General features: G+C 39.2%; 1 protein-coding gene and 1 pseudogene across 1 annotated transcript in view; one reads left to right on the top strand and one right to left on the bottom strand.

Annotated features, from left to right (window-relative positions):
* Window positions 1-12,568, bottom strand: part of ZMAT1 (zinc finger matrin-type 1) — a 33,270-nt gene extending 20,702 nt beyond the window's left edge. The window contains exon 1 of the mRNA XM_023750448.1: window positions 12,505-12,568. Coding sequence (XP_023606216.1) covers window positions 12,505-12,568 — 64 coding nt within the window. The remainder of the gene's footprint in view (window positions 1-12,504) is intronic.
* Window positions 12,569-12,739: 171 nt separating this feature from the next.
* Window positions 12,740-19,068, top strand: LOC102441894 (annotated as a pseudogene).
* Window positions 19,069-19,970: the final 902 nt, after the last annotated feature.

Here is a 19,970-nt window from a genome sequence, read left to right as displayed (position 1 = left end):
AATATCAGGGGGAACACTTTGTGAAGTGTATGATTGTCTGGCCACTATGATGTACACCTGAAGTCAATAAAATGTTAAAAGTGAACTGTCATTGAGAAATTAAAATTAAATTAAAATTTTTTTAAATATACTTTAAGGCAATATAGCCTAAGATAGTTTCAACATTTTTTGGTGGTCACATCATACTGTTGACTCTTGCTATGCCAACTTTTTACTAAAATATAAGCTTCTTTTTTACCTAAGCTAGTTAAACTTTGTCCCTGTAGAACAGTGATGGCGAACCTTTTGAGTTCAGCGTGTCAGCATTTTGAAAAACCCTAACTTAACTCTGGTGCTGTGTCACATGTAGAAATGTTTTGATATTTGCAACCATAGTAAAACAAAGATTTATATTTTTGATATTTATTTTATATATTTAAATGCCATTTAACAAAGAAAAATCAACCAAAAAAATGAGTTCGCGTGTCACCTCTGACACGCATGTCATAGGTTCGCCATCACTGCTTTAGAACATAGTTATATAGTTAAAAATTTTTCAGACCCAATATAAACTTATATTTTTCTCATTAAATATTTACCTTGTTGGATTCTACCAATCATTTCAGCCTCTCAAAATCTTTTAAGTCCTAAATCTGTCAAAGGAGGTTTGTGGAAGGTGTCTTTTTACTAAGAACAATTATATATGATGGGGTATTGCTTGTCAGAGGCCACTCCACACTGTCAACTTCTCCTCAAGATGCATTTACCCTAAGTTTAACATGATTGCAATGATTTATACTTTCTAATGGTGATACCTAAGGCTTGAATAGGTCAAGCAATATGCCCAAAGTCACACAGCTATTACCTGTCCAATTCAAATCTGTCTGCCCAAGATATCCCTGAGAGCTGACTCTTAAAAAGGCAAAAGTCTTGTGTGAACAACTTCCTCTCTAGGTTTGGCACATGTAAGAAACATGTTTGCTTCCCAAGAGGTGCTAAATAAGACCCCACTCTACCCCCATCATGTATTTGAGACATGATGTTTGGACTCCAAGAAATACATAGCCTATCGCCAATTCTGAAAGTGGGACAGGAAACTGTTGATAGTACAGATATTTTTCAGCCTGTCTCAAGGAGAAGAAAGAGAGGGCAGGACAACCTCAGGCAGATGTTAAATTAGGGGTCAGGTAAGCAAATGACATTGGCTGTTAGGAAGATGGCTGGGACAGGAACTAATGTTTATTGAGCACCCACTACATGCCAGGAACTAAAGTAAGTGTTCTCACAAAGAACTGAGGCTTAGGAGTTCATTCTGGTAGGCACGGGGACCAGGGAATAGCTGAAGAAACTTGGGGGTTTGTATCTTTGTTCCTTTCCTTCTTTTCTTTATACTCACTCCATGTTTTTCTATCCCTTAACTGATTAGAATATGAAACAAGTGTATTTTTATAGTGTGAGTGCTAAATATAGGCTTATCCTGGTTCTTAAGAGTTGAAAAAAGCACTACACTGAGATTACATTATAGTCTTTATGCTGCTATTAACTAGTGTATGACTAAGAACATGTAACAACCTTTCAGATTTCCATTTAAGCTTCTTTTGTACTTGACTATGAGTTCATCGTCATCAATGGGAAAATGTATTTTAGATAGAAATACATACACAGGAGCAAAATTTTGGTGGGGTCCTTACAGAAGGATGAAAATATATTAACTGCTTCCAAATAATGTCTATTAGGAAACACAAGAGATTATTTGAAGTTTTAAGCAGCTATACAGTTCATACAGACTTTAAGGTCCTAATATTAAAAAGATCCCAATATTTCCCCTTCTCCATTGTCTGCATTTCATTGTCTATGTTCTAACCCTAAAGATGGTTCTCTCCAAAATACTTCTTTGCAAAAACAGATGCAGCATTTCTATTACTAAGTACAGTGTTTTAGTCATTATAGTATCAAACAAAAAAAACGATTATTTTGGTTATAATTTAGGTATAAGTGCTTTACTTTTCTTTCTTGACAATGAATACCAAATTCATGGCAGATGGTTCTGCATCTTTAGATCTACTTTAATTAGAAATTAAGAGAGCTAGGGTTAAAATATCTAAGTAGATTACACATTAGAATAGTCATGGTGATGTAAAGTACAGCATAGGGCCCTGGCCAGTGTAGCTAAGGGGTTAGAGCATCAGCCCTCGCACTGAAGGGTCGGGGTTTGAGTCTCAGTCGAGGGCACATACGTGGGTTGCAGGTTTGAACCACGGGTCCCTGCCTGTGGGAGGCAAACCAATTGACGTGTCTCCCTCACAGTGATGTTTCTCTCTTTCCCTCCCTCCCTCACCCTCCCTTCCTTCCGTCCACTCTCTTTAAAAAAACCAATGGAAAAATATCATTGGGTGAGGATTAACAACAAAAAAAGTACAACATAGGAGCTATAGTCAATAATCTATATAATAATAGCCTAAGCAACTGTTAAGGCGGAACGACCAGTTGCTATGATGAGCACTGACTACCAGGGGGCAGACACTCAACTCAGGAGCTGCCCCCTGGTGGTCAGTTTGCTCCCACAGGGGGAGCACCAGAAGCCGGGCTCACTGCTGGTGAGTACAGTGGTGGGAGCCTCTCTAAGGAGCAGCGCTAAGGAGCAGTGAGCAGGCGGGTGGTAAGGAGTGAGGGGTCCCGGACTGCAAGAGGGCACAGGCCAGACTGAGGGACTCCCCCCAACACACACACACACACACACACACACACACACACCCAGTACTTGAATTCGTGCACCGGGCCTCTAGTATTGTAGTAACTGTGTACGGTGCCAGGTGGGTACTAAGCTTATTGGGTGATCACTTCGTAATTATATAAATGTTTAACCACTATGCTGTACACCTGAAACTAATATAAAATAATATTGAATGTCAACTGTAGTCAAAAATAAATTAAATTTTAAAAATAAATACAGAAAAGAATACCCAATGACAAATTACTGAATGCTGTGAAGTATGACTTCATCTCTCATCTACAGCAAATGAAGTTCTTTGAACATGGGAAGGTAATTAACTGCTGGTTAATCTCAGGAATGTTGTTTTACTATTCCTAGCATAGCACTTCTCAAGTGTTCTTCATTCCCTGACATATTTGAATTTTGTATGCTATCCTGAATTTGGAAAAAAGATATGGATGGGAATCAAGATTTTGTAGTCTGAATCAAAGCCCACTTTAGTGCAACTTGGTAGTGAGATCTTAATGATACAACAGTGACCTCTCAAATATGGATTGGAAAAAAATGCCTTTGAAACATACAGGAGTTTCTGGTGCTGATACCATTACTTTGTGTTTTAGCATAAAACAAAACCAGTGGGGAATAAAAAAGTACTGTCAAAAACAGGTTCAAAATGGGAAGAGAACCTAAGTCTGATAATGGAATAAGGGCTTAAACTAATAGAATCTGGAAAAGATAAAATAAAACCAATATTTAATGCATGGTTGGTCCTATGATCTATGGTCACAATAAATTGTACTTTCTAAGGTTGTCAAATGTTAACAAATTAAATGTAACATATATAAATATGTTACATTTAAATATGTTACATATTAAATATATATATATATAAATATATATATATATTTAAAGGTGTTTTTATTTATTTTTAGAGAGAGAAGAAGGGAGAGGGAGAGAGAAACATTGATGTGAGAGTGAAACATTGATCGGCTGTCTCCTGCATGCTCCCTACCAGGAATCAAGCAGCAAGCCAGGCCTGTGCCCTGACCTGGAATTGAACCAGCAACATTTCAGTACACGATGCCACGTAATCAACTGAGCAACACTGGCCAGGGCTTACGTATAACTTTTAAATATCTGTTTTTTCCCAGAAATTAGACATATTAGTAAAGTTCTTGAGAGTGGAGGAATATGGTCATATAACAAAACTATGACCTACAGGTACAGAGTTGCAGTTTGAAATGATGAAAAATTTCTGGAGATGAATAGTGGTAATGGTTGTTGCATAACGTGAATGTACTTAATGCTGAATTGAATTACTGAATTGCACACTTAAAATGTTTAAAATGGCAATTTTTGTTATGTATATTTTATCATAGTTAAAAATATATTTGGAATACTTGGCCAGTGTGGTTAAACATTGACCTATGAACCAGAAGGTCACAGTTCAATTCTCAGTTGGGGCACATGCTCGGGTTGTAGGCTGGATCCCCAGTTGAGGGCATACAGGAAGGAGCCGATTGATGATTCTCTCTTATCATTGATGTTTCTATCTTTCTCTCCCTCTCCCTTCCTCTCTGAAAGAAATAAAAACATTAAATATACATATATATGTGGGGGGGGAGCATGAAAGCACCTTCTCCCCGAACCACAGCATGAAGGACAGTTGCCCCCCCCACCCCCGCCATCAATCCATCACACAGAGGGAACTGCATGAACAAGAAATAAACTTTTGCCAAAACCGGTTTGGCTCAGTGGATAGAGCGTCGGCCTGCGGACTGAAAGGTCCCAGGTTCGATTCTGGTCAAGGGCATGTACGTGGGTTGCGGGCACATCCCCAGTGGGAGATGTGCAGGAGGCAGCTGATCGATGTTTCTCTCTCATCGATGTTTCTAACTCTCTATCTCTCTCCCCTCCACTCTGTGAAAAATCAATAAAATATATTTAAAAAAAAAGAAATAAACTTTTGTTTTGCTACCAAGACATAGCCATCCTCTCCTGAAAAACATTTTTGAGGATTATTGCAAATGAAATAGGGGTTTGTGACAAATTATAAATGGGAGCTGATAAGAAATTCATGTATTCAGTGCTCCTACAATTTGATTATATTTACGTGTGGCTTTAGCCTTTGGTAAGAGAATGAATCAACCAATTTTTTATTAATGAAATTGTTTAATATCTCTATTTCCTTTCTACAAGGAATGTTTACATGACTTGAGAAAATAAATCTTTCATAATAATTTAAAATGGGGGAAATTATGACCTATAGCACTAGGTAGCAGGAAAAAATAAGATTTTGAGCTGGTCAAACAGATTGAAATCCTATCTCTGTCCATAATTACATAACCCTGAGCAAATTATTTAACCACTTTGAGTCTGTTTTTTCATCTAAAGAGTATAGAAATACAATGTCTGTCCCAGGATATGATGAATATTAAATACAGTAAAATATTTTAAATGATTAACACATGTAGGTACTTGGCAACATATGCCTGTTATGAATCCAGAAGCTTTAAAAATTTTAGTTAATATTATACATAATAATTTTATTTCAGATCAGAATACTTTAAAACTTTTTAATATATATATATTTTTTTATTTTAGAGAGGAAGGGAGAGGAAGAAATTGAAACATCAATGATGAAAGAAAATCACTGATCAGCTGCCTCCTGCACACCTCTTACTGGGGATAGAGCCTGCAACCTTTGACCTCCTGGTTCATTGGTTGACACTCAACCACTGAGCCACACTGGTTGGGCAAGATCAGAATCCTTTTAGAGATAATCGAGTCCAGGGTGTCTCAATCTTGGTACTACTGTTACCTTGAGCCAAATAATTTGGTTTTGTGAGGGGCTGTTTTATGCATTGTAGGATGGTTAGCAGAATCCCCAGCCTCTACTAACTAGAAATTGATAGCATTCTCCAGGTATAACAACCAAACGTATCTTTAGACATTGCCACATGTCCCTTGTGAGGCAAAATTGCTTCCAGTTTATAAATTATTAAGCTTAATGTCCTTATTTCAAAATGAGCAACCTAAGGCCCAGAGAGTTTATCCTATATCATAAAAGGCTAATATGCAAATCAACCAAATGGCAGAATGGTAGGTCGCTATGATGCACACTGACCACCAGGGGGCAGATGCTCAACCCAGGAGCTTCCCCCTGGTGGTCAGTGCACTCGCAAAGGAGGAGCGCCGCTCAGCCAGAAGCCCTGAGCCAGGCTCATGGCTGGCAGGCATAGCGGCAGTGGAGGGAGCCTCTCCCACCTCCTCTGCAGTGCTAAGGATGTCTGGGGAGAGTGGGTCTAAGCTGTCAGTTGGACAATCCCCGAGGGCTCCCAGAATCTCGTGCACTGGGCCTCTAGTCCTATATAATAAAAGCCTAATATGCAAATCAACTGAACGACAGAATTATGACATGCACTGACCACCAGGGGGCAGATGCTCAATACAGGAGCTGCCCCCAGCCTGGAGGCCCCAGGCCAGCCAAGGCGGGTGAGAGCAGGGGCCCCCCAACTGCCCCACCGGTCGCCCTGCAGATCAGCCCTGATCACTGGCCATGCCTAGGGATCCTACCTGTGCACAAATTTCGTGCACTGGGCCTCTAGTAGGAAATAAAGGACTTGGAAAGCTAAACTTTAAAAGATATGATTCTGTACTCAGGTGGACTTGAACCATGAAAAAAATTTCTGTAGTCTCGGGGAGACATTAGTAATAGGAGGGGAAGGTTCTTAAGTCAGTTAAATACAAATGTGAGTACTAATACTTCACATCCTATAGACTTGGGCATTACTAAAATCCCCTATGTTGATATAAAAATATGCAATTCAGCTGTACCAGATTTTTGCCTTTGATGATATAAAAAGCAAAGGGGATTGATTTACTTGCCAGAAATTCACTTTTTAGGGACCTTGTTGGAAGGTGCCTACTCTAAATAGTTGTATTACCATATTATACTAGAGTAAAATAGCTTTAACTTCTTTATCCAAAAATGCAATTGAGTGTGGCATCTAAATTATCACGATTGAAACTTTCTTCTAATTAATATTGCTATATAACACCAGACAATTTAGGATAAAATAGATCTTTGTGACAAAAGAATAATATTTATGGCTTGAGTCAGAAAAGAATAATGAATCTATGCCTACAATTTGGTTTGTTTTTCACTAATAGAATTTAAAACCTTATAAGACCTCTGAGGAAGGAATCAGAAGATTATCACACACACACATATGTAATACCTTAATCAATAATGAAATAAAAAAATAAATAAAATAAAAAAAGAAGAAGAAGATTATCACATCTCATCAGTTCTAGGTAAGAGAACTTTCTCTCTTCACTCCAATTGAATGTTCATCACTTACCTGCTAAAAAATTAAGCTTATTGCCGAAACCGGTTTGGCTCAGTGGATAGAGCGTCGGCCTGCGGACTGAAGGGTCCCAGGTTCGATTCTGGTCGGGGGCATGTGCCTGGGTTGTGGGCACATCCCCAGTGGGAGATGTGCAGGAGGCAGCTGATCGATGTTTCTCTCTCATCGATGTTTCTGGCTCTCTGTCTCTCTCCCTTCCTCTTTGTGAAAAATCAATAAAATATATATTTTTTTAAAAATTAAGCTTACTCAAATTAGGTGACTCTATATAAAATTGGCTATATTTAATAAATTGAATATTACTTGCATTTGTTATATGACAGATTTAGTTGTACAAAACCTCACACTTCTTCCTTAAGATAACCTATCAGTTGCTAATGGCAATAATAGCTATTAACTGTTCTGTTTTGTTTTTTAATTTTTAATCCTCACCCGAGGGTATATTTTTGTTGATCTTTAGAGAGAGGATGGGAGAGAGAGAGAAACATCAATGTGAGAGAGAAATATCAATTGGTTGCCTCCTTGACACACTGCAATCAGGGAGCAAACCCAAAACCTAGGTATGTGCTCTGACCAGGAATCAAACCCACACAACCTTCTGGTGCAGGGTACGATACTCCAACCAACTGAATCACGTGGCCAGGGCAGCTATTAATTATTTTAATGCTTTGCTGAAGTGGGAATTTCACAGTCCAACTGATCTTGAAGCTAAACATAAACAATATACATACACATAATATAGATATAGTTATAAATATAGAACATTGTAAAGAACTCTGCATATCCTATTTTAATATAGTGACAAGAATTGAGCAAACCTCAGAAGGGTTGGCTGTACTACTATAAACAAATCTCATTCTTAGTCACAGGTTTAAAGTCAGGCATTAAGAAATCTGAGAAATAATCATATTAATTCTGCAAAGAGCATATGTGCTATATAGTCTCCTTGATTCACTTTTAGAGATAACCTTCCTCAAATATTTTTGATAAAAAATGATTTTTAAAAATAGCTCCCTTGACATTTGCAATCTTTTAATACCATCATAATTTTAAGAAAGAATGAGCAGAACTCAACACTAAGTTATAGGAGACTGGGAAAGTGCCTGTGCTATCCTTGCCAAGATGTTTTAACTCTCTTTTTCCCCTAAAGTCCACACCCCATTTCAGGAGTTTTCAGAGATATTAACTTTGCCAGAAATAAAGACCTGTTGAACACTCTTACTGTAACGCTATCTAGTATCCTTATTTTCTCAGGCTAGAAGATAAGTATGACATATGAGTTTGGCAAGTTTTGGTAAAGGTTTTCCCATGTCATATTAACAGTTACAAAATACAATGAAATTAACAAAATTAATTGTGAATACTAATTATATGTTTAATGTTTACTAAGTTGAATTCTATAATCATAAGCACTCTGTGGCTAGCTAGTTCAGAAGACATGATTGTGAAAAACTAAGTTTAAGTACTATTTAAATCCATTAATTTACTTGATCCCATGACAGTTTTTGCATGAGAAAGCCACCATGCCATTCATTCCAACAGGTTAGTAAATGTGAATGGATTTGCAAGACTCGTTTCAGGTAGAAAATGATCCTAACAGACAGGTGATGAATACAGTAGGGGACATGTTTAGTCAATATCTTCACATATTGACACCTAATAAAGACAGAGGGTCAGAAACTAACAAATGGTCATTAACCTTTCTCCAGACATCCCTACCACGTCAAATGCAGAGGATTAAAAATTAATTCTAACAATTTTCTAATTACTCTTCCTAGATGCCAACATTAGATTAACAATATAATGTGTTTCATTGTGCTTATAGAGGCCTGGTGCATGAAATTCATGCACAGGTAGGGTCCCTAGGCCTGGCCGGTGATCAGGGCCAATCAGGGCCTTCCAGCTGCCTGCCAGGGCCTTCCTTCATTCCGTGCTGCCCTCTAGTGGTCAGCACACGTCATAGCAAGCGATCAAACTCCCCGGTCTCCCAGTTGAACTCCTGAGGAGACACTTTGCATATTAGCCTTTTATATATATAGATAAACCACCATGGGAAGAGTACAGATTTATAATAAAAAATGGAAAGGTCCTATAGTTTAGGAGTCTGACTAGTTAGATTGCATTTTCCCAGTGATCTTACTCATTTTATAATTTTACTATCAAGCTTCTAATTCATCTGTATATCCTCAGCAGTGTGTGGCATGCGCTCACTTGTACACACACACACACACACACACATACACACACACACACAGGTGTTCAATAAATGATTCCCAAATGAATAAAGGAAAGGCTATTAATGAGGTTTCTTATGGTGAACCTGAAACTTTACTGAATAATATAGAGACAAAGGGAAGCCTTGCTGGGTAATTGCTATGCAAATGAATTAGTAACTAAATAAAAATCCAGAATGCCCTCCAGGCTAAAACAGAATCCATTTAATAATTTATTTTTCTTAAAGAGGGTTTTTGTTTAATTTTGTTTTGATTTTTACTATGATTACATCACGGATATCAATACTGGGTGAAAATTCATTTTTGAGCCATTGAACATGTTTATTTTTAAAAACTTCAGTGACTGAAACATGAAGTGCCCTACAAAATCTCATTACTCCCTTTACCATGGATTCTGGGTATATGTTTTTTCATATGTCTGTTCACTGGGCACTTTTGTTTGTTGTTTTTGTTTTTAGGCTGATTGCCTTCCTCTTTGGAACCTTTGAAAGCTTCTAATCTTCTCTGCTTTGCAATTTCTAATCTCCACTGACATTTGTTCATTACCAAACCAAGACAGATGAGATCCTCAGGAATGTTAGCTATCATTGAAAATGGATCAGCAAATAGTTTATTGCAAGACATTTTCAATGGTCCTATTTGGAGTAGACTTGTAATAATTGAAATCTTGACAATTCTTTGCCACCTTTAAGAGAATCTCCTAACTAGGACTTAAGAAACAAACACAAAATATTGGCACACTACCAAACAACATTTTTCTCTCTTCTCCTTTATCCACTATCATAAATGACAATCATTTATGGCCTTTATAAACATCTAAACAAAAATATTTTGAGAACTAATGGTGTTTTAGATAGTGTACTATATGAAAAGGTAAGGGAGTTTTATTTGGACTGAAGTTAATGAAGGATATTTACCTAAAATGAAATGACAGTTTTGGGGTAGCAATTATATTTGGATTTTCATATCCTAGTAAATTATCTCAACACTAACAACACAGATTTTATTACTCACTGAATATCAGGTGATACTATTTTGGCAAGGTTTCTTATGGTTTCTAGTGCACAGCCATGGAAATGCCACTGAAAGAATATTAATACAGAGCTGCAAAATCATGGTTCATATGTTCAGATCTGAAAACAATCTCAGACTCTGGCTAGTCCAAACCCTGTACTCCAGAAATGTCAAAACTCAAATCCAGGAAACTTGGGATCTGTTCAGGGCAACAAAATTCAGTAGATTAACAACAGAACCTATGGTCACTACACCAGACTCATACACTAGGGCTCTCCTCATTTTACCAGCTAGCAATACTATAGACATGGTATTGCAGCTACTTTATGAATTTTATCTCTTAAAGCTGTTAATACCTGCATATATTAAATGACATTGCAACCAAGCCAGAAAAAAGCCATTTTCTCCATGAAATACTAGTTCTAAACCTTACTATGCAAAAGTTATGAGAGCCAAACTGAATTGTGGTCATGACCACCTATAACAGTTTTCCCCTCCTTGTTGGTTATAGAGAGAAAGTTTGGTATAAAAACGAAAATCCAGGAGATTTCATATTTTCATCCCAGAACAACTGTACAAATCCAGGCTGACTGAAGACATTAAACAGAGGGTTTCAAAGGTTGCCTTCAGTAAGTGTGTTAATAGATAAAAACATCATATCACAGTGTATTTCTAATTTCTAATAAGTGGTATGTATGTAATGAGCCTATGAGAAATATTGTAATTTTTTTATTGCTTTGCTTTTCCTCCAAAGTGAAAGGTGTGAACTGATATGGAATAGCACACAGGGATGTGTCATTTTAGAATGTGAAGCCCTGACTGGTTTGGCTCAGTAGATAGAGCGTCGGCCTGCGGACTGAAAGGTCCGGGGTTCGATTCCGGTCAAGGGCATGTACCTTGGTTGCGGGCACAGCCCCAGTGGGGGGTGCGCAGGAGGTGGCTGATCGATGTTTCTCTCTCATCGATGTTTCTAACTCTCTATCCCTCTCCCTTCCTCTCTGTGGAAAATCAATAAAATATATTAAAAAAAGAATGTGAAGAGAAAAATTATTTTATGGGGTAACTTTAATGGGGTGTGCTCCTTATTCTACTCTATTTTGGAGTCCATGACCTTTCACTTTGGAGTCAAGTTAGCAATATAAGGTAACACAGCAAAAATAATGAAAATTAATACAAAGTTTACGTTGGCAAAATGCTTTAGAGGTCTCCAGTTGGAATCTGTTTCAACCACCTAAGAAACATTTCCAAAAGATGCTTTAAAACACAATGGCAAACTTTACAGTTTGCTACTAACAGGCTGCTTACAAGTATATAGTACTTGTGTGAACTAAATACCATATACTGAAATAGTCAAGAAATAATTTTTTTTTTCTGTTAGGAATGTGTTGTAGGTACAATAGCACTTATTAAAACCAAAACCACCTTAAAGATGGGCCCACAAACCTTGCTGTACAAGGTTTCGTCCTCAAAGAGCAAAGAAAACTCTCCAAAGTGATTCCTGAAAATCGGTGTTTCTGCCACACTCTCTTCCTCTCCTTTCCTCAAGACAACTCCCTCCTCCACCAGACCCTAGGATTCTAAAATCAAACGATTCTACCTGGAAGCTAAAGTATACACGCTCACACCCCCAAATTCCTAACCTCATCTCTTCTTTAATATCCCACTGCAAGTATCTGCCCTGCAGGATGCTGAATCTCGCCAAAGGGGGGTTTCTTCTCTCTGATTTCTTTGACCTTTACTCTTCTGACCTCTGCCCCCTTTCTCATCCGTCAGTTTCTCTTCCCTTTCCCTGATCCTATAGTTCCACAGCGCTTGTCTACCTTGCCTCCTATCTTTTACCAAATCACGCCTCAGCTTCCTACAGCATACTGAGGTGGCCTGACTGGAAGAAAAATTATGGGCTTTTTTCCCCTTCAAACTCCTGCCTTGTGAATGAATACCTGAGGTTCCTTTTCCTGGGCGCCCCATCCTTTTCGGGGTGGGGGGAGAATTAGGGAACCCACTCTCTGCTTCAGTCCGTCTGCACACTCGGGGCTACTTCATCGAGGCGGGGCGGGAGGAGCTTGCCCTCTTACTGCGCCACAGCAGGTGGGGGGTCGGGCGGGTGGCGACCCGCGCCCCTCAGATCTTGGACAGGCTGAAGAGAGGCAGCGAAGGAGATGGGCCCGCCCCCAAACCCCGCACGGGAATTCACCTTCTCTGAGGCAAGGGCGGGTGTCTACTTTAAAACTACTGTCCCCCCTCCCCGCCGCCGCCATAGTGCCATAGTGGAGGCGCCAAAGCCTGCGTCTGCGCTGTTGCGACAGCCACCTGCAGGCGAGCTGCCAGGGGTGGAGGTGGCGAGGAGGCAGACTCAATCACTGCCGCCGCAGCCACCGCGCAGGCGGTGTAGGAGGAGGAGGGGGAGGAGGGGGGAGGGGGAGGGGGAGATGGCAGAGAAGGTAGCTTCCTCAGGGGAGGACTCTGCCACGGACGGTGTGACTGCGCTAGGCGCCGCCAACGCAGCGAAGCGCGGACAATTGCACTTGCGCCTCGCTCCCCTTAACCCCCTTAGCCCCGCCTCCCTCTAAGCCCCGCCCCTTTGCCCCTCGGTCTCTCGCTTCAGCTTCTGCCTCGTTCTAGCTCCTTCTCTCTGCCAACGGTTTAGACCCGCTGGCCGCCTCTTCCCTCTCTCCACTGCTTGGCGTCACACTTCTCCCTTCTGTGGAGAAGCTAAGATGACCAAGGGCAAAGGGCAAAAAGCGAGGGATGTGAAAGTACCTGGGCCTCACGAGTCATCTAAAACCAATTCAAGGGGGAAAATAATATCTGGAAAAAACAATTAATTGATTCCACCCCCAAAATATCTCTAAAATACATCTCCTGTCAGCGAGAGGAGTTAGCTTAACACGGGCAGACAAGGCAGGGGTCCAGTGGAAAACATCAGTATGGAGTACAGAAATAAGCAGCATCCTTGGTCATGACATACTATGTCCCCATGAACATTGGCGTGTCTATCAAATTACCCATCTAAATTAAAAACCTGTGAATCCAGTACCCAACCAAAGAACTAGAATATTGCTGATAGTTTAAATATCCTCACCATCTTTTCCCAAATTTCCCTCCCAGAGAAACCAATATCTTGATTTATATCTATTATGTCTGTCTTCTCTTTACATATATTCTTATCACATGGATATGTGCCTAAACAATATTGTTTAGTTTTTATTGTTCTCAAATTTCACGAAAATGTGTATCTTTTCTATGTAGCATTTTGGGACTTGATTCTTTCACTCAACATTTTGTTCCTGAGATTACCATGTAACTGTAGTTTATTCATTGTCAGTGCTGTATAATACCCCATCCATTTCTGTTGATGTGTATGTGTCCTGGTGCATCTGTGCAAAGTTTATTTTAGGTATGCCATCCTTTCCAGACTCACTTTCATTGCCTTATTTCAAGTCCTCATCATCTCTTTTCAGAACTATGGTACCTGTCCCAATGGCCACCTTTCCTCTGATCTCAATCCCTCCAATCTATTTCCGTATCGCTGTCATTTATCGCTAGCTCTCCGTTGCTTGTTGGATACTCAAAGATCATGGCTTCCCACTATTATCTCCCTAATCTCATCCTCTTCTGCCCCCACCTCGCCACTCGTACTTTATGATTCAGCAGTATTAAATCCTCGTATAGATTCTCGTGAAGACTATGATTTTTTCCATGATGCAATGTAATTGTATTTGTTTCTCTTGCTTCCTGAAAGGCCCATTTCCTCACATTAGGCACCTGCCTAGTAAACCCTTCTACCCACCTTGAAGCTCAGATAATACATCACAAAATACAGTTTGTTTTATTTTTGACACCCCGTGCTTCAGAACAGTTAATTCCTAAGACCAAGTTCTCAAACCAGTGGACCTTAGGTCTAGGTCTCTAAGTCCTGGGTTCCTAGATCTGGCCCACAAATATGTTTTGTTTAACTGCATAATTGTTTATTTACTTTCTTGTCAATATTTGAAAGGGGCATTTCATGAAAAAAAAGTCTTTTAAAAGCATTTGAAGATTGGCACTAGTAGCTGTGTACTGGAGCTGAATAGCAAATTCTGAGACTTGAAGTGCTGGGCTCTTAAGAACATAATGTTTTGTGGTTCTAATTTATCCGATGTTATCTGAGTAATTGGGTGGTTTCTCTAATCTTCTATCATGTCCTTTAATTAGTGCAACATTTATTCATCAAAGAAATTATTGGATAGGTCATGCACAAGAAATATTCCACTGAAATAGCCAGTACATCAAGATAAGCATAAAAAGAGAGTGTAATTTTATTCCTTCCCATAAGGAGAGGAAGAGAAATCCCTCAAAAGCATTGTTTCTCAAAATGTGAATCCCAGCCCACTTGTAAAGGAATATTCAATCAGAATCTCTGAGGAGTGTGGGAATTATAAAACCTTGAACATTGTTGTTATTTATGTTGTTGAAGTGTATTTTATTGACATGAAAAGTTTTCATATGTACATATATATTTTTATGAAAAGGAGGTTGTACAGAACTTTTACAGAAAAATATCTTTGTATGCCTAATGTATTTGTGTCAAAGTATACACCTTCATATATTCTCATTCTTGTTCTCTGCTCCCCACCCCATCACACAGTCATAGAGAAGGTCTAAAGGGAACATCCTACCAAGTGATTTATCATCTCTGCCAGAATTACTCTAAATGTTCCTTATGTTTTATAAACATCTACAAAGTTCTCATTGTTTGAGAACTATAGAAAATAGTTTTCCATAACCTGAGGTTATCTTCTATGATTGGTTAAGGCGGGAACATTTTTAAATATTGGTCCCTTAATCATCCAGTGGAGTTTTGGAGTTAGAAAACAATTTCAGCACTCCATTTCCTCTTATTTCATGTGCACCCCTGATTTCTAATTTTTCATTTTTGTGTTATTCATCATCTTCACATCACCATGCAGCTCTTGCTTTAAGAGACATCAGCTGCTATCTTAGTCCTATCTAGGGTTGCTCTTTCAGCTAGAAACTGTTCACTGTATTCAAGTGATAATGAAGTTAACTAAAAGTAATTGCACAAATAGTGTGCAGTAGAGTATTTTTTTAAATGTAGAACTAATCTTACCTCCCAGCTAGTAATTATTTTCTGGATGAAAATAATATTAGAATAAATATCACTATAGCTATATTTTTGGTTATTGCTAAAGGGTGTATTTCACATGGGCATTTAAAAAATAGTTATCACTATTATAGAATTTAAGATTTTATGCTATAAGAAGGGTCTATTGCCCTAGCTGGTTTGGCTCACTGGATAGAGCATCAACCTGCGGATTGAAGGGTCCCAGGTTTTATTCTGGTCAAGGGCACATACCCAGGTTGTGGGCTTGATCCCCAGTAGGGGACATGCAGGAGGCACCCAATCAATGATTCTCTCTCATCATTGCTGTTTCTTTCTCTCCCTTCTCCCTTCCTCTCTAAAAACAATAAAGATACATTTTTAGAAAATTAAAAAAGAAGGGTCTATTAGCTTGATGATAGTGTGTGTGTGTGTGTGTGTGTGTGTGTGTGCGCGTGCGCACACGAGCTGAATAGCCCAGATCCAGTTCTTTGAACTCCTCTTCAACAGAACCACTCACCACAAGTTTTTACTTTATGAAAAATTTGCTTTTAAAATAGCCCTCTTCTGTCTGGCCAGCATGGCTCAGTGGCTGAACATCAACCTATAAACCAGGAGGTCACAGTTTGATTTCCATTCAAGGCACATGCCCAGGTGTGGGCTTGATCCTCAGTAAGGGGGCGTGCAGGAAGCAGCTGATTGATAATTCTCTCTCATCATTGATGTTTCTATCTCTCTCTCCCTTCCTCTCTGAAATCAATAAAAATATACATGTTTTTAAAAAGTAAATAAATAATAAAATAGTTCTCTTTTGTGTCATTTCTGGTCCTCAGAAGACAACAGAATAAAGTCTCTGGACAAAGAAGTTGTCCACCAAGACAAATCTCTGGCAGACGTTTTGGATTCAGACCCCAGAATGAAGACAGCTATGGGTCTGATGGAAGATTTGTTTCCTCAAATTGTTAACTTGCTGTAGCTAAACAGATAAAGAGGAAGGTGGTGTAGAGAACTGTCAGCTGCCCAGGATATGAAAGCAAGAGGAGGTGAAGACAAGAAAGCAGTTGTTGGTCAACTGTCCTGCCTACTACAGTGTGTCTGTTCCCAAAGTGGAACTTCTAACATAATTAAAGATACCCCAGAAGAAGTGAATAAAGAAGAGGAGCAGGGAGATGTAACAGGAAGAAGACCACGCTGATGGGAAGCCTTACCCACAACCTTGAGACACTCCAGAAAGAGAAGGAATGTCTGCTAATAGCCATCAAGCTCAATAATGCCTTGGGAGAAGAGGTGGAGACTTTGATCAGTGAGCTCTGCAAGCCCAGTGAGTTTGACAAGTACAAGCTATTCATTGGGGACTTGGACAAGGTGGTAAACCTGCTGCTCTTCTGGTGGAGGCACCTAGCCCACATGCAGAACTTCCTTATTGGCCTTGGTGAAGATGCCAGTAATGAAGAAAGGAGCCCTCTCAACAAGAACAAGAAGGTCCTGGCGAGGCAGCACAATGATTCCCAGGTGCTTAAGGATAACCTGGACCAAGGAAATATGTGGTCAATTGGCATTCTGGCCAATTACCTTTCAGAGGAACAACTCCTGGTTACTAGCACTTTGTGAAAAATGAAATCAACACTCCTCACTGAGCAGTGAAAACTGGAAAAGATAAAATGGGGCCAGGAATAAGTGAACTGTCTGCTGAAGAGTCTTCCCTCGGATTTCATTCCCAAGGCAGGGGCCCTGGCTCTCCCTCCAAACTTCACCAGTGTAATGACTCCTCTTCGGAGATGTACTTTCACTGGTATTTTCTCAACATTAACCTCTCCACATTACCCTCTTCTAAAATGCCCAACTAAAATATCACCCTTTCTTTCAACACTATTTAATCTGAAAAATGTAACAGTAAAAAACTTTGTTTAAATTATACAGCTATGGGCAGGGGTTCTGGATAAAAGAAAAATATTGTATCCAGGAAAAAAAGCCTGTTTTTATTTCCATATCATCCTTCATGATTGACCTTATGAGAGCTTAAATGCTGCTCAGAACTTACTTGTTTCTATTATTACTTTCTAGTAGAATGAAAATTAATGAAACTGTGAGAATTGATTGGAGGGTGTTTGATTGGTTCTTTTCCTTTGCATTTCTGTCTGTTATTTTTGTTTTGAGGTATTATTTACTTTTCCTTCTGTTTCCTCTATTTTTAAAATTATGTCTGTTTCTTTTTATATTGTTGCAGTTAGGTTTATGTAAAAGAAATTTTCATCTATGTATTAGTCATTTTTCTTCTGAATGCATATAATCTCCTTTTTCAAATTCAGACCTTTATAACCCCCTTCTTTTATATTTTTAGTGTCACCAATTATCTTTATTTACATTCCTAGTTCATTTCTAAATTGAAGTAGCTATTGTTTTATTCCTCTCTCTGTTATTACCTCCTTTAAACTTAATGTGATATTTAAGTATATAGTACCTTATTTTAAAAATGGTTATAATATCCTGTTTCTGTCTGCCTGTTGGTGATCTTACTCAAAGATTTGTGACCTTTTGTTCTTTGTTTCAGGTATAATAACCACCTTGAGTATTTCCTGCAATAGGGTCTTCTGGTGATAAATTTCATCACCTTCTCTATGTCTGACTAAGTCCTTAGTTCTTGCATATCTAAAAAATACCTTTGCTAGATATATTATTTTTTGTTGGTAATTTCTGTCAATAGCTTGAATATTTGATTCCACTCTCTCCTAGCTTATAGGGTTTCTGCTGAGAAATCCAATGATAACAATGGACTTTCCTTTATTGGTTACTGTCTTTTATTTCCTGGCTGCCTTGAAAATTCTTTCTTTGTTGTTAATTTTTTTTGACAGTTTTAATACAATGTGCCTTAGAGAATGCCTTTTTGGATTAATGTAATTAGGTGTTCAGTTTGCTTCTTGGATTCTAGGATCTAGCTTTTTCCATAGCTTTGGAAAGTTCTTGCCAGTTATTTGAATAGGCTGTCCATTCTTTTATCCCTCTCTTCTTCTGGTATGTCTATTATTCTTATATTGCTCTTTATGATGGAATCGGATAGTTCTCAAAGAGTTCTTGCACTTTTTTATGTTCAAGTCTCTCTCTTCCTTCTGCATCATTTCTAAATTTCTATCTTCAACATAACTAATTCTTTCCTCCATCTGGTCAGCTCTATTTCCTAAGCTCACTAGTTTATCCTTTATCTCTTTTATTAAGGTCTTCATCTCCAGAATTACTATTTGGTGCTTTTTTAAAGTTTCAATCTCTTTTGTGAAGTATTCTTTTTGTTCATTGATTTTATTTCTGAGTTCATTATACTGCCTGTCTGTGTTTTCTTTCTGTTTATTTTCTGGAACTCCCCTCACCCTTTTTTCCAGAGCTGCATTGTGACCTTGTTTTTTCATGGTATTAATGTATTTCTTCTCTCTCCAGGCATCTATGTGTTAGCGGTAGGCTCTGGTAGGTTTATAAGAAGTCCTTCTATTGTTTTCTAGTAGGTAGTGCTGAAGCACAAGATATTTAGTTCTCTTGCACTGTTCTGACTTTTCAGATCTCTATGGGATGGTGGAGAATGCCTGGTGTTCCCGGGTGGGCATCTCCTCTGTGTTCAGGACATCTCCATCTCAGGGGATCAACACTGAGGGGGAATGTGGTGGGTGATAGGGTTCAAAATCCATAAAATATCAGTGCTGTCCTCTGCAGCCAGACACTGCTTCAGTGCAGCCTTGATGGGTGCACTTGGAGTTACCTAGGGAAAAGTGGTTGCTTCCTTTGTTGTTTTGTTCCCCCAGTATTGGCGACTGGCAGACCTCAGTGGCTTTCCCTCTATATCTCTACATGACCCTCGGATTAGTTGCAGAATGTGCCTGTTGCTCCAAGGAAAAGACGTTTCTCTAGTAGCATTTCTCAGGTTTTCAGATAATGTGCCATGCAACACAACACTCACTGCTATAATTTCTCCTGGGCCTGCTGTTAGCTCTGGCAATGTGAGGGAAGAAGAGCTCTGGAGAGGGCGAGGGAAGGCAGGCAGGCTCTGTAACTTTGTTTCTCTGTCTGGAATGGCAATATCTGGACAACCATGTCTACAATTCTGAGCTTTGTCTCTGCCAAGGTCACTGGGTTCAGCTGCAGTACATACTGAGCTATAGGGATGCTCATTATATCTCTCTGCACCTCCGGACAGAAGGGAGTACCAGTGGCAACCTGATTCCTTTCCTATCTGGAGACCCAAGATATGAGCTTCAAGATATGAGTTCCAGCCTGCGAGCCTTAGGGTGCGTCCTTGACACCAGCTAAGCTCTTCTCCCTTCCCACCTCCGGGGTTTGCTCCCACTTGCCCAACTTCAGATGTTTTAATGCGCAGATCTGTTTGTACGTCAAACAGGGAATCCTTTGTTGAATTATAGCTGTTCAAATTGTTGGAACTTCAAGGGAAGAGGTCAAGGGGACCTCTCATGCTGCCAATTCTCTGACGTTGCTCACTTTTTCCTTTTTTTAGCCAATATGTAGTGCTACTGTGTGTATATTTTGTGTATTTGATAATTTTTATTAACTCTAGTTTC

This window comes from Myotis lucifugus, unplaced genomic scaffold (assembly GCF_000147115.1).
Source record: "Myotis lucifugus unplaced genomic scaffold, Myoluc2.0 scaffold_13, whole genome shotgun sequence".
Lineage (NCBI taxonomy): Eukaryota > Metazoa > Chordata > Mammalia > Chiroptera > Vespertilionidae > Myotis > Myotis lucifugus.
The sequence above is the reverse complement of the archived record's forward strand: the minus strand, read 5'-3'. Positions and strand labels throughout refer to the sequence as shown.